General features: G+C 40.5%; 1 protein-coding gene across 1 annotated transcript in view; it reads left to right on the forward strand.

Annotated features, from left to right (window-relative positions):
* Positions 1-6,869, forward strand: part of LOC139734116 (uncharacterized) — a 76,663-nt gene extending 69,794 nt beyond the window's left edge. The window contains exon 4 of the mRNA XM_071644932.1: positions 6,440-6,869. Within this exon, the coding sequence (XP_071501033.1) occupies positions 6,440-6,672 (233 nt within the window). The 3' untranslated portion in view covers positions 6,673-6,869. The remainder of the gene's footprint in view (positions 1-6,439) is intronic.
* Positions 6,870-14,972: the final 8,103 nt, after the last annotated feature.

Below are 14,972 nucleotides of genomic sequence, written 5' to 3' on the forward strand. Positions count from 1 at the left end.
GATCATACACAGGATCTACGAGGTGAACTTGTTATACATGCATATTTCTCCTGGCTTACATGGCCCCTGGATGTTGATATGATTTGCAGTCCAAACAGGCAGATGTGTGTACACACACACACACACATACACTCCATATACCATACATACATATACACTGATATATTGCCCAGTGTTGACTGTCTAGTTATTCCTGATTCACTGCTGTCTACATGGTATGATTTAGCCCCTTTTATGACAGGTATAATGCTTATATTTTTTCTTGGGAAGGACAGAGTTGACTGAGCAGTTGCTACATGTAGCTCTTTGCTTTGCTTTGTATACAGGTACCTAAAGTCAGTGATAGTTTGATTTGCCAAAGCAATGAGAAAAAAATATGCTGTGGTAAGTACCCTTGTAATTCCCCGAGTACATTTTTTTTTTCATGTGTAATGTATGTCCAGAAGGGATGGTACCCGTCTATAAATCTATGACAATTAGATTTAAAAAGATGTTAGATGACGCCCGTCACCTTCTCTCCCTAACCAACACCAGAGAAGCAAGTGATAGAGAAGGGAAGGTATGTCTGGAACAGTCCTAGCATAGATCATCAACGGCACCTGACTCAAGTCGGCATCATAGAGATCTCTTCTGATATGTATAGATTGTGCATAGTCTGTCTGATAGCTGGTAGCTGACTCTGTTAGGAAAGTAATCATTTTACCGCGTCTAGATTGTCTGGCTTTTTTTCTTTTTTTTTTTTGGTTGTCTTTTGTAGGACACCAAGGTTATCATACAGGCTGTAGAAGGCAAGTAACCCCGACTTTTCCTGCCGCTTCCTCGCTTGGTTACACTCGTGATTCAGTACTACAGCTTCTCTCCCTCTCTCTCTCACTATATATCTTTATCCATAGATATCTATATTTCTATCTCTATGGACATATTTCAGTTTTAAAACAGCATAACTTATGTTGGACATGACCGAGGGGCTTTCAAAATAAGAAAAGATGATGCAGTGGGTTATGCTATGAGTCCGGTACATTGATATGTCACTGCATAAAGTCACTAGTGTTAGACACATTGAAGCCCCCAGGTGTGGCTGAAGTAAGAATTAACATAAAAAACAGTATCTTATCAGAACGGGCATATATTCATGTTTACATCTGTATATCGTAATTTCACAATGTAAAGAGATACAGAGGAGTGTATATACTTCAAACAATATTGGGTGAAATTAGTATATCTGTCTCTTTCATTTTGTCATCAAATGAAATTAAAAATGAGATTGCACGCAGTCAGTAGAGATGGAGATTCCCTTCCATGTTTCTAGGCTTCAGTAGCCAAGTATGGATTGACTGATAGACATATGAGTCATGATAGCTTGGCAAATCCAGTTGTCGCAAGGGGAACTTAGCATTTTTTTGTATCTTGTGTACTTGGGTCTGGAAGAGCCCTTAGCTCAGACTAATAAGCCGTTATGTTTGAAGGGGGAAAATTCTGGTGATTATGTACAACCTGTCTAGACAAGATGGACCTAACGCAGGAAAGTTATTAAAATCCGCGGAAATTTCCTCTGGCTGGGTATGAAAGGGTTTGGAGGTCCAGTGTGTAGCATCAGATGGGCAGTGTTCACTGGAAAGGTTGACCATTTTGACTGACTTATCTGGGTTGGCCAAGACCTGTCTCTAATGGGGGGGGGGGGGGGGGGGGGAGGGGGAGAGAGTAAAGGGTAGTTATGAGTAGTGAAAGGTATGGCACCATTGATACTGATATCTGAGTTTGTATGTTGACATTGGATTGCATACAAAGCGTAGGAACTTTTCTTTTTGTTATCACCAATGGCATATTTTACCCCAGAGAGCTTTACAATGCAGGTCTCTTTCAAACAGTCTGAACTAGCATTATGGAAGAGATTAAGTTGAAATACAGGAAGATTTTAAAGAATTACGTGTCACTGGGTAAAAGTATTAATTGTAACAAGCATTTCTGAGTAAAACATTCATTGTTGATGAGTGAACATTGGTCATGCATATGAAATTGTAAAGGGCCCCTATATTTACTGATAAAATAAAGAGGTATACATGTTTCAATTTGACTTCAAACCTTAGTGTTTTCCTTCTCATTAATATGCTAGTATGGAAGAAGAAAGATTCAAATCAAGCACAAAACAGCTTGACCTGTTTTTTTGCCTTTAAAGGACAAGTTCACCTTCATAAACATAAGGATTGAGAGAATGTAGCAATATTAGTAGAACACATCAGTGAAAGTTTGAGGAAAATCAGACAATCCGTTCAAAAGTTATGAATTTTTGAAGTTTTTGTGCAGTAACCGCTGGATGAGAAGACTACTGCAGTGTATGAATAACTTAGATGTCACATGCGTACAACAATATAAGGAAAATATAAAGAGAATTTCACAAAATGCCATCTTTTGAAAAAAGTACACATTCCCCTGACTCGTTACCGACAAATGTTATGGGTAATATTATTCCCCCTACCTCTAGAAAGAGGCAAGTCAAGAGCTCTTTTATTATGCGAAAAAAGTGAAAATATGTTGAATTTTCTTTTACATTTTCTTTATACTGTTGTACGCATATGACTCACAAGCTGTAGTAGTCTCCTCATCCAGCGGTTCCAACACAAAAATTTTAAAAATTCATAACTTTTGCATCGATTGTCCAATTTTCCTCAAACTTTCACTGATGTGTTCTACTAATATTGTTGCATTCTCTCAATCCTTATGTTTATGAAGGTGAACTTGTCCTTTAAAAAAAAAAGATAGGCTTTCTTGCAGTCAGCTTCATAGATCTGAGAATGACTCAATTTAGGAGAATGGCATAAACTGAAATCAAACTAAGTCTGTAGGTGATACACTTCATGGTGCCCTTTTAGTACTGGATCAGTACAAAGAATGTGTCATGAATGCTGGATCACAATAATTCTTGTGTCACCAAGTCCATCAAATCATTCTTCTTTTGAGTGTCTGGTCTGTGGACCCCACTGTCAGGATGCAAAGTATCAAGTCTTGGTGATTTTCATGACGATAGTTGGCACACTGTCAAGGTCGCCCTCTACAGGGCTATAGGGAACAACCAACCAACTGTTGGCCCTAGTTGTAATGGATATGTCACTATCCCATGAGATTGGGATGTAGGGTGTCCTTTTAGTGCCATTTGGTAAAAATGTAGGACTTTCAGTGAACTCGCTCAAACAGACATCAAGTAGATTTATTGATTTTTTATGAAACATTTTTGCAATTTTAGATTGGGTTTCTGTCTTAAATGTCACGAGTATGTGATACTTGCAGTGTTCTGTGACAGGTCTTCAATCGTTTGTTTAAAGCTATGCTATCGACAAAGAAGTATGTATTATTTCTAAATATTTCTAGTATGTGATTTCTCTGCCTGTCATACAAATAATAGAACACAGTTGGTTACTTAGCTTGTCTTCTTGAGAAAACCTCCTCAAAAATTGTCAAATCTGTACCATTTGTGGCAAAGTATGTATTTGAAATGAAAGACTTTCTTTGGACCCCTTGAGGTAGTAATTCAAGCAACAAGGTTATCGCATGATTGAAAGTGAAGATTTTCCACAGTAATCCAACTTACGTTGTGAATAGCCACTGGAAAATGAATATGAACATTGAATAGATGAAGTTCTGCTACCAGAAAGCAGGAAATATGAATTGTGTTGGTGAAAAATGACCCATTAGTACAGTGGATGGAAGCACTAAAGGTCCTTTGTATCAGAAAGGGAAGTGAGGTAGAGGAGGTTATTGTCTGGTAGACTGCAGAGTACAGTATTTTTTTTTTTTTTTTTGCTTCATCTCATAAGAAGCATACATTGATGGTGAAATACTACGGTATTTCGTAATGTGAAGACAAGCATGCCATTAAGTACTCTGAAATACGGAGCAAAATCCTGTGTATTTAGGTTGGTAATTTAAACTTTGCTTGAAGTACGGATGTGAGATTAAGTGTGGATCTTACGAAATACCGTGGATCATACAGTGGTGTATTTCTCTCACATGAACCGACACACTTTGTCTTCTACTGTTGGAGATATATGCGCATGCACAATGCTTACCAGAAATACCATCCATATTTTGGGAGTGACACCTGTATCAAGTGATTTACTGTGATATTAATAACTGGTATTTTGCCAATGAGAAAGGTGCCAGCAAATTACTGTGGTATTTAATACAGTAATTCAAGTGTGAATGCACATGTAGGCCTGTATGAAAGATGACAAATACACTCCTTCCTCCCCCTCTTTTGTAAAATGTTCCTGTGAAGAAAACAAAAAGTTGGAAAAGAATGAGCAAGCAAATAAAAGACATTTACCTTTGTAAAAACACACATCTACCCACACAGAAATTGTACGGATATGTAACTGTTCAATGTGTGTGTGTTTCTCTGCCAGGGATAATATGTATCAGTCTACATAATGGTAACACGTCATTTGCCTGTGCAGCAATTGCCCTGGTCTTATTTTCTCCAAGGATTTGGAGTTAGGGTTAGGGTTCGGGTTCTAATAGAGTATTTGGTTTAGTTTGATGTGATTGAAGATTAGGATTAGGGTTATGTTTGTGGTTACAATTTATGTTTGGCTTATCATGCACATATTTCATAAGAGCAATTGTCGTAGGAGCAAATGTCATGGAACCATTTGTAATATTGGATAAGAATGTGCGGTGTGAGTGATTTCACTGTAGCGGCAAATTCTGGTTGATCACGTGAGAAAAAGAAATTGATAGATAGATGATTGATGATTGACAGAAGATTGACATGTGGATGATGGATAGATATGAAGAAAGGTATATTTAAGAAGAGTATAAATGCAAATATGACATACATCACTGTGAATAAGTGATAGTGAGACAGAAAGGGGGGGGGGGGAGGATTAAGGATTGGGTACGTAAAGGCTTAGAGTTAGTATTGTGTGTTGCTCATAATCGGCGTGCCAGACAGTTCTCATTTTGAAAAAGGTTTGATCGTCTGTCTGCCGTCTGCCTCGCTGTCAGGTTGCCTCCTTGCCCAGACTGTGGCTGCTTTGCCTGCCTGTGGAGTGCATTTCATTAGTTGGATTACAAATGTGCACAGAAGTACTGCTACACGAGGATATTTGAACGGAATAGGGTGGGGGTGGATGTTGGAGAGAGAAGATATATAGCGGAAGCACATCGTAATGGTGCACCATGATCAGCATTGTGAATTTCATTTCCAACTAGAAAAGAGCTGGAATGAAAAGGAGACATGCCGAGATTGTAGAGATGGTATTTCAGTGATGCTATCAGCATTGCCGGTTTTTGTATGGTGTCTTTCAGAGGTACGCCCCTTGTAAGATTGTCGTTTTTGTAATTTCTTTCCGACGAACCGGAGAAGAGGAGATGATGGCAGTTGTCAAGGTCGTGTGGAGGAGGATTCCTCCATTGTCTGGAACAAACGTCTTCGTTGATAATGCAGGAAATAAGATGGAATTACATTTTTGTAATTCACAAGAATCATGAATAATGGAAATGTATGTAGGAAGAAAAAAAGCCACAGTGGTGTCCTAAGACAGTAAACATCCTGCCAGTCCCTACTGTGGTTGCATGCCTGGCTGCATGTATGTTATAACAAGGATTAACCCCCTCAGTACCACCATCGCCAAATACCATAGACAGTACCTATACTCAGGTTGCCAGTGGTTAATGATAGACTTGTTGAATTATGCATATTTCTTTTCTTTTTGATTCACATTAGTATTATCTCTGTTTTGTGCATCGTCTGTGTCCTGTGATCCATCAGAAAAGAAGAATGTCACATTGTGCCAAGAGGATGATTTATGTTTTAAAATGGATCAATGAAAAGAAAAAAAATATTAATGTAGGTTGGGAAATGCTATGAGGAATGAGAATTTCATCGTGATTGTAGAAGAAGGGAAAGCCCCACTGATGTCATTAAGGCTAAAGGATGGTGGTTGCCTAGTGACTGGGATGGTTTTACTTCATTTGGCATTGGTTGTCTGCTGCCTCAGGAGAGACCACTTGCTGAGAGGAATGGTTATGTAAAAGATGATGAAGAAAAAGCCTCAAGTTAGACTGATTTTTGCATTGTGTCTGCAAAACTGATTTTTTATGCTTTATTCTAATTCTTTGTCGTCCAAACACAGGAAATATTGTTTTTTGCATCCTGTTGCAAAAATCAAATCAAACAATGACTTGTGATGTTTGATACTGTGTACATGACATGGAATAGTATTATGGTTGTATGAATCGGTTGCTCAACATTTGTAAATGTAATTGTATCACATATGCACATATTCTGGTATGTATGATTATAAATACGTTTTGAATCATCCGTAAGCGGCAAATGAATTTGCTATTAAGTTCTTTTATTGCATTGAAGGTGCTGGTTACATTTGAAAAGATGACTTTTAATGAGAGTCTGTCCCACTGTTGTCTTCTTCCTCTTCCACAGATTCTCCTCCTTGTCTAGCATGCCCCTTGGAGCAGACGTTGGCCAAGTCAATGAACGCATCTCACACGCTGCCTCCCCCCAGCCTCTCCATTCCCGTAGATGAACACCCCGAAGGTAAGATCACGACCTTTGCTTCCCTTCCCTCCTACTCACTGGTGGAGTGGTATGTGGCTCAGAACCTCTGGATCTGTATGTTGGGTGTATGGTTCAAGCCCTCCCTCGGTGTAGCTTAGCATTGGGGTCAAAAGTCACTGATAGACTACTTTCACGTAGACCTAGAATGATCACCCCCAGGAGAAACGTACGAGCAGAGTCTCTTCATTTGTGTCACTGTTTCTTCTCACACCATTCTCATATCTCACCTTGAAGTTCTGATGTACATCCTGAAAATCACAAGTAATGCACCCCTTGTATGGTTTTAGTAATGTTATATGATTTGAAGGAAATGATAGACTAAATTTTGATATGTGGTGTTTAAGTGGTGTCTTGCATATCCTTACAATTGAAAATTCAAATAAAGTAGAAAATTTCTAATAGTTCATATACCAAAACCTGCCACTGAAGATACTGTTATGTAATGCCATGATATTCTTAGAAGCAAAAGAGATTGAAAACAATTTGCAGCAACCAACCAGTTCTGGGTAATTTGGATTTTTTATTTTTATTTTATCTATTCATTTATTATTATTTTCATTTTTTTTTGGGGGGGGGGGGGGGGGGGGCAGGGTTAATGCGGTGGATACTGAAATTCCAATGTGAAATTGTCACGTACAATATACTTGTCTAAATGTCACTTGTGCCTGTGCCTCCTTTCAAATCCACAAACAAAATTTTGGTATAATATGCTCTGACCATACGCACAAAGTAGTTTAGTTTTGTAGTTCAGTCCAGACAAATTAAAAAAAAAAGTGTCCCACTGTCTTCTTGATGTAATTTTTCACAGACATTATTCTCATAACAGTGACCATCAATAAATGTAGGTGTGTTCATAGAAACTAAAAAATGCCTACTAAAGTAGACTGCTTTTTGACTTGTTTATGTTCGCAGACTTACTGCCAGTAGTCATAATCCCACCACATTATTATTATTTATTTATCTATTTTTTGATTTGGTATGTGTATGTGTTTTGTGCTGTGGAAAGCAAACAATGGTTATGAAGACAGACCCATATCTGTTTCCCATGGTGATGTGTGTAGATGGTAAAGTGTTAACGACTATGAAAGCTGCATTAAATTTGTTGCTATTTTTGCTCACAGAATAGGTCATGCTTGTCGATATAACATGTAGAGGTGTAGAGTATCTCAGCATTATGAGAGACACTTTGTATGAAAATGAGACTCCCACTAGAGATTTGCAGGACTCCTTGGGTTATTTCATAGTAGGGAAATAATGAATTAAGCATGAAAACTACTGCAACCCAGCGTGCAGTGCCTTCTCTGAATGGAACACCCACACAATCAGGTTAGTGACTACATCATCCATGTATAATGGGGAAGTTGTTTGCTTCCAACTCCTGGAAACTCCTTCCTCTTTTTCCCCCCCTTTCTCACAATTGATGGAATGGTAGACGTACCATGAGGGCCAGTGTTGACTGGAGACACCCATGCTGTCTGAAAATAGTTGCTGTCATTGTTGATCACCCCGATCTCTTGAGTCTGTGCGAGTGGAGTACCCTCAGGATTCCGTCTGAACCATTCATTGGAGCACTCTAGCGCCCTCATTAGACAGACCTTTGCCAACTGGCTAGACACTGAGTAAATATAGGATATTGAATATCAGGCGCAAATGCTGTAAAGGGGGAGAAAAGCAAGGGAAAAAAATATGACCCATTGCATAGAGTCTCTACTGACGAGAGCAGGGGGAGGCTGTAGCATAGGTTTTGTTGTCAGGAATGTAATGTCTGTTGTCAATTAAATATAATTTCGCCTCGAGCAATCGTGTGTTTCTTCTAAATGGGGGTGGGGGAGTAAAATTGTAGGGTCTAGTTCATTTTTCAGTGCTTGAGGTGTTACTTTTTTTGTCACACTTTGTCAAGCCATTGTGCACTAAGATTCTTTGATATTCTGAGGTCTAGTCATTATGCTTTATTGTATGTGGTACGTATGCTGTTTGAATTAGTCAATGAAACCATGGACTTATTAGGAGAGACTGCAGTGCTGCACATAAGCTCACAACCTGATAACATTCTTTGAAACTAATAATCAAAACTGAAACCACACAAATCCCAATGACATTCTTCTACTGAAATAATTTCTTTTCTCTTCTTTCTTCATTATTTCTGAACTGTAGGAATTGACTACAGTAAGTTTGTACCACAATGTGTGATGTCAGACAAATTTCCTCTGTACACTGTGAATTCCTGATCCTGTGGTTCTCAGGTGCAACTAAAGTACATTAATCCTTTTATTATGGTTATGACAAAGAATTCACAAACACTGACATAAAAACTTGTCTGTTATTGGAGGATGTGCTTCCTTTAAATCTCTCCCTTTTGAAGAAAAAAACAACTAACTGAACTGTTTTTTTCGTGGTCGTTCAAAAGTAATCTCTAAATGAAGTCTGTGAAAGTTTTTCCTACTCTGAGGAAGGTTTTTGGATATCAGTTGTGAGTTTTCTGTGCCTTCATCCATTTTAGATGAGACTCAGCCTTGACTTAGAACTCCTACTCAATCTCTGTCTGTGCCATTGAGAATCGTTTGTCCTGTTTCATGTCCCCATTTATCTATTCTGTCCTGTCACTGCATTGCTTGACTTCGTGCCCCGTTTTATTTTCTCCTCTTTTTACTCATCAAGCTTCCTCTTCCATTTTCCATCCTCCTCTCTTCCCCTTTGCTTCCCCCGCCCTCTATTCCTCCTCCTCCTCCTCTCAGTGTTCCATCAGTCTTCAATGCTCCCGTCAGGCCTCATCCATTTAATCATGGCATCCCCTTCCTACCCCTGCCAGCCCTGCACCACCCACTTCCAATGTCACACTTCCCTCCCCCATACCTCCTGTTCTCCCTCCTCATGCTCCTTAGAATGTCACTATCACCACCCTACACTTGATGCCCCACCCTCTCCCCCTCTCTCTCCACTCATTGTTGCACCCTCTACCACCCCGTGCATCCACTGCTCCCCCCTCCCCTTGCCCATCGCAATTTTTGTTGACATACTTCCCCCTCTTTGGCAGCTGCACCAAGCTGCGGAGCGAACACTGTCCTCCTGATTACTTGTCATCAATCTGGCAGCAAGGTGTAGGCAGCTCCTATTGCCATGTTAGCCCAGGAAAGTCCAGTCACCCTATGTCCTGGAATGACCCTGTGCACAAATCTAGGGTCAGCTCAGGTTAGAGTACTACCCCACTCCCACTAGTATCTTAGCTTTTCCTCCAGCTGACCATTGGTGAGGACAAAAATTCTGGTCATTCTTTGTGCTGACCAGTGGCCTTGGAGTATTAAAGACTTTGCCAGCACTTTGACTTTGTGGTTTGCCAAACTTGATTAATTCAAACAGCTGTAGGGGATAGGGGAGGGGGTGTTGTTTCAGGGACCAGCGGACTCTGAAGCTATGTTAGGCTTTGCAAAGTGGTTCTATGGTGCATAGGTAGTGGAGGGGGGGGGGGAGGCTCTCAATGTTAGTTGTCCCACTGGGCAGGTGACAACTAAAGCTGTAGAAGTATCTGAGACTGAAGGAAATGATTGTGTCTCTTCAAAATAGAACCAAGTATTCAGTCACTAAGAATCACTATCTAGTGAGTTGGATGATGCATTTTTTTTTAAATGCCATGTTTACAACTCATTTTGTAATGTTTCAAAACATTCATCATGACAAGAGAACAAGATTGATTATGAGAATAATTCAACCCTGCTCTTGATACAGATACCAGACAGGCTTGGTAAAGAATTTGTGTCAGTGAATAAGTGAACTGTCAATCAGCATTGCAGGTTCTCTTCACTGTAATACAGACAAGAGAGAAAACCGCAGACCTATTTTTTTTTTTCTTCAACAATTGCTTGCCTTCTGTCTTGTCTCTTCTGTTTTCTCTTTCTCTCAAGATAGCTGTGACTGCAGAGAACAAAGGGGTGTAAGGCTGAGGTTGCCTTCACTGTTCTGGAGTTCCGATTCTTGGCTTGCGTGCGGAAAGCGCTTCTTGCTTTTAGCTCGTCAGTCCAGATTAGTGCTACGTGCCACTGTACGCCAATAAAGCCAAACGCTGTTTGTGCCTGCGCTCCATGCTTGATTTCATTAAAACGCGCTACGTGCCCCCTTTTCCTGAATGATTTCGCAAGGCGCGCCCTGGTGCAGGGAATAGGCAGGTTAATAAACGCCGTCGTAATTTTTCCCCTCGCTGGAGCAGTCGTCATTAGGCAGGCTGGTAGAAAAATATGGATGGGAGATCTAGACCAGTGACCCGCGATAGACCTATCTCTCTAGCTGTCTCTTCTCATCTCTTCCTCTTCCAATCTCTGTCACTGTCCTCTGCCTCTCATCTCCTCTCTCCTTCTCTTTCTCTCTCTCCCTTTCTATCTCCTGTCCCCCCTCTCTCTCTCTCCGTCTCCCTCACTGCTTCTCAGTTTTCTGGAATTAGCAGTTAAGGCCATTTGTTGGGGGTTTTCATATTCCATCTTGCGACCTGAGCCAGTATTGCGTATATGGATTTGAGCTCACCCTGGTAGAGGCTCCTGATACTTGTCCAATGCCAATTTTCATTTGTCTGGTAATTGAACTTCATCCCTCACTGAACCAACCTCTCTACATTCAGCCACACAGGGCTCTATCTGCCTGCTTCTCAATTCTACTGTTGTCCTTGCTACTGTTTTATGTCTGATGCCCTAGTAGGGGTGGGGCTATGGGATAGGGACGTCAGATATAGTTGAGATTCATTTTTATTCAAATTCTCACACAAACAAGCCATATCTGTGGATAAAATACTGCTCTTTTGAGAGCAAAATATGCAAGAATCATCTGGAAATGCATAGCGAAAATACTTGAATGACAAATATCTTGATACAGTGAGACCATAGGGGGCCCCTTTGACAAACAGTCTTAAGATGTTAGTAGTGGTTCCTGGTAATATTCCCTCTGCTGGATTGTGTATGTCAAAATAATCTCTTTGGGTTCAATGAACAGCTCCTTTCTTCATTCCTATACCCTCATCCTCATCTTCCCATTCTTTTCCATTTTGCTGTTTTTCATGATGTTCTGAGTAGGAGGGAGTGATGAGAGTGGTATTTGGAAGGCAGGATGCTTTCTTTGATCCATAGACCATCTCAGTCAGAGCTTTGCAGACACTGTGTGGGTTTACCATGTTGGGATACTACCTTTAAACTATGCAGGTCACCAGAGTACACTGACTCGGCTTGTAGTACAGCTTGAATCACACATCTCCTAGGCCTGCACTCTCTTCTACGACGTGTGGGTTCGTAGGGGTTGTCACACCGAGACCTGCCTGCTACATGCTTTCTCCAGCTCTTGGTTACCGCACATGCTAAAAATCCTGTGTGTGGAAGGAGCGGAGGGCCGCTTGTTTGTGAGTCCTGCAATATCTGCTACTCCCATCTCGGAGAAGTAGTGGGGGGGGGGGGGAGCTAGTTACAGAGATGGAGAGTGAGAGAGGAAGGTAAAAGGGGGAGAGAGAGAGGGAGCTATAGGAGGATTTTTTGATGGAAAGATGGAGATGGACAAGCCAGCCGGGGTAGCTAGTGAAGCATTCCACTTCAATTGATCTTGTCATAACAAGGAATCCATGCACTAGCTGAACGGGGTTAGCTCATGTCAAACTAACAGTGCCTTGATGAATGTAGGAAGTTGCTCCCTCGACCTGGGGTGATTTTAGTCTTTACTTGACATGGGATGAGGTGTTAAGAATAGGAAATCCTTGTTTTTCCTTCATCTCTCTGGTACATGGCAAGGTGATTTGTTCGGCTATACCCACATCCTCTATGTTTGCATCCAATCTTATCAATGGTCTTCCTGTCATGATACAGAACCATGACAATTGTCCGTATAATGAAAGAAGTGTATGAAACAATTCTGCTCTGAATATGATTGTTATCTTTTATCATGTTTGCACAGATCCCAACTCGCTCTACCTGATGATAAAGTTATTTTTTTTACTGAGAGATTTTTATAAATAAATGAACCTGACATCATATGTTCTAGGTGGAAAAGTGCTGTAATGAAATCTTGGTATAACGCGTTGCTCATTCAGTGTGTCATGCTTTCTTGAAACCACGTGACCACTAAATTTCTGCATTGCCTGTAACTCAACTCCTTTTTTGTTTTTCGGAGACATTGTTTAGCAAGTGGGGGCAATGAAATTGCTAAGCATTGTCATGTTGAGGATTGATGAAGTCCTTGAGCAACACCTTTGAAAGAGAGCATTACTTCAAAGCACAAACCAGACTGCCACAGAAATGTAAAAGTAACCCTTTTCAAGTGACAAATAATGTCTGGAAAGCTGCAGACAAAATTATTGTGTGCGTGTGTAAATGTCTGCTACTGATGCTATGACTGTAGTGGTCAACACAAGCAACGATATTGACAGGGTTGTAAAGTGCAAATGGGGTCATTTCTCATGACATGCTGATGTTTTTAAAGTAAAACTTCCTGAGAATCTTGAGGTATGTTGGCAGGTGGAATTGGTGTTTGCTGTCATAGTTTGGCTGTGACAGGTCACATTGGAAGCAAATACTGCAGTCATTGTCGAATTTTCTCTGTTTGGATTCCAAAGTTTGCTTATCAAAACACCATTTAGTTGGATTAACAATTTTATGCCCTCCCCCCCCCCCCCCCCCCCCCCTTCTCAGTCCTGGCTTCTCTGACATTAGTAAGAAATAATAACTCAGCCACTTGGCAAACAAAAACTTCTGAAGCAGACTGAAATGCTATGCATTACAAAAGATATTTCTTCCACTTTACTCAAATGTGGGCATTCACGCAAGGGTGCATACGTTTTTCAAGCAATTGTGTATTCATATTACCTCCCCTCAACTTTGAGTTTTAACAGCCCTGTATGAATGCAGAAGTGCATAGATACTCGAAGCATACATACATGCATGTGTGTATGAAGACAGAAAAAAAAAAAATTACTAAAATGTGACTTGCCGTCACCTGTGCAAGGGAGACTTGAATTGTGGATGAGTCGTTACCACATAATAACATATTGAGCATTTGTGATGTAGGATGATGTAAGGAGGTTGGGGGTATGTGTGATGCATTCCCGTCTCCCAGGCCATGCCCTGAATCATGTGTGATGCCAGCCGGACAGACGGGCAGACAGACCACAGAGCACGCTGTCTGAACCAAACTTCTAGCATCGGCTGTCGTCCTATGGACTCGTCCGCATCAGGTTATAGCTCCTTTTTGGGCATCGCACCTCTCGTCTTACTGTAGTCTTGATGGGTACGTTGGTGTCTCTGTTTTTCGTGATGGGTTTGCCATGGCGACGTGTCTTCTTCTTCACATCAATCCTCTTGTTGGCCTTCTCGACACGCTTCACGTGATTCTGACTTCATACTCTATTGTTCCTTCACCACCTGAGCCTAATCACAGCCCATTGTGTCCTGGATGATGAAAAACAAGACGGGGGCCACCCGAAACGTCATGCGCCCTAGGTCGTGGTATTTCAAATGTCTCTGTCGTAGTGATAACACCTGTTACGTATGTGCGTAATAATGTGCAGTGAAATAAAGAAGTATAAGGAGACTTTTATGATGTCTGTGAGATAGGAAATCTGCCATAGGCAAGGGTGTGTAACAGCTGATTGTATACATGTTGTTTTGTCATCATATGATACTGGTAATATGATAGGGAACTTTACTACTGTGATACCAGCAGCCAAGAGAACACTATCAATACCCGGTACTTACCAGGACCTAAACAAAAGTGTAGCCATGCTGAGATGCTAAAGAAAATCACTATGATTATCTATTTTGTGTGTGTGTTGCGGGGGGGGGGTGGTGGGGGGGGGGGTGGGGGGGCTAGGAGAAGTACAATTTTTCCTTTGCGTTATGCTGTGAGAGTATACATGTACAATGTATGAACAGTTTCCAAAGTGATAAGGCATATTCAAATATTTTCAAGAAGAAAATAAAACATTATTTCGCAAAGTCTGCTTAACTTACAGAGAAGATCAACATTAAGTCATACAGGAGAGCTATTCATGGATATCTGAATAGTTGCCAAAGTGAAAAAAGGTCTTTACCAAATAATTTCAAGAAAAGAATACAGCAATGTTTCATAAAGTTTTCTGAACTTTAAAGGGAGATCAACATTAAAGGGTGTGTACAGTTCTGGTCGAGGTGAAGATTTAGCTTTTAACATTTAGTGAGATATTTCAGAAACTACTCTATGAGATGTCAAAGAGCATGCAGTTTTTAAGGGGTATCAAAAGTTTATTCGCTGAAAATTGGTTTTGAAATGGCTGAGATATCCCAAAAACAAGGTGAAACAAAGATATCCTGATAAAGTTGTGGCATGTCGCCTTTTATTATTAGTACTTTTTTGGATATCTCGGCCATTTGAAAACCAATTTTCATCAAATCAACATTGA

This window comes from Diadema antillarum, unplaced genomic scaffold (assembly GCF_040938485.1).
Source record: "Diadema antillarum isolate AM-2024a unplaced genomic scaffold, OU_Dant_1.0 seq00000511_RagTag, whole genome shotgun sequence".
NCBI lineage: Eukaryota > Metazoa > Echinodermata > Echinoidea > Diadematoida > Diadematidae > Diadema > Diadema antillarum.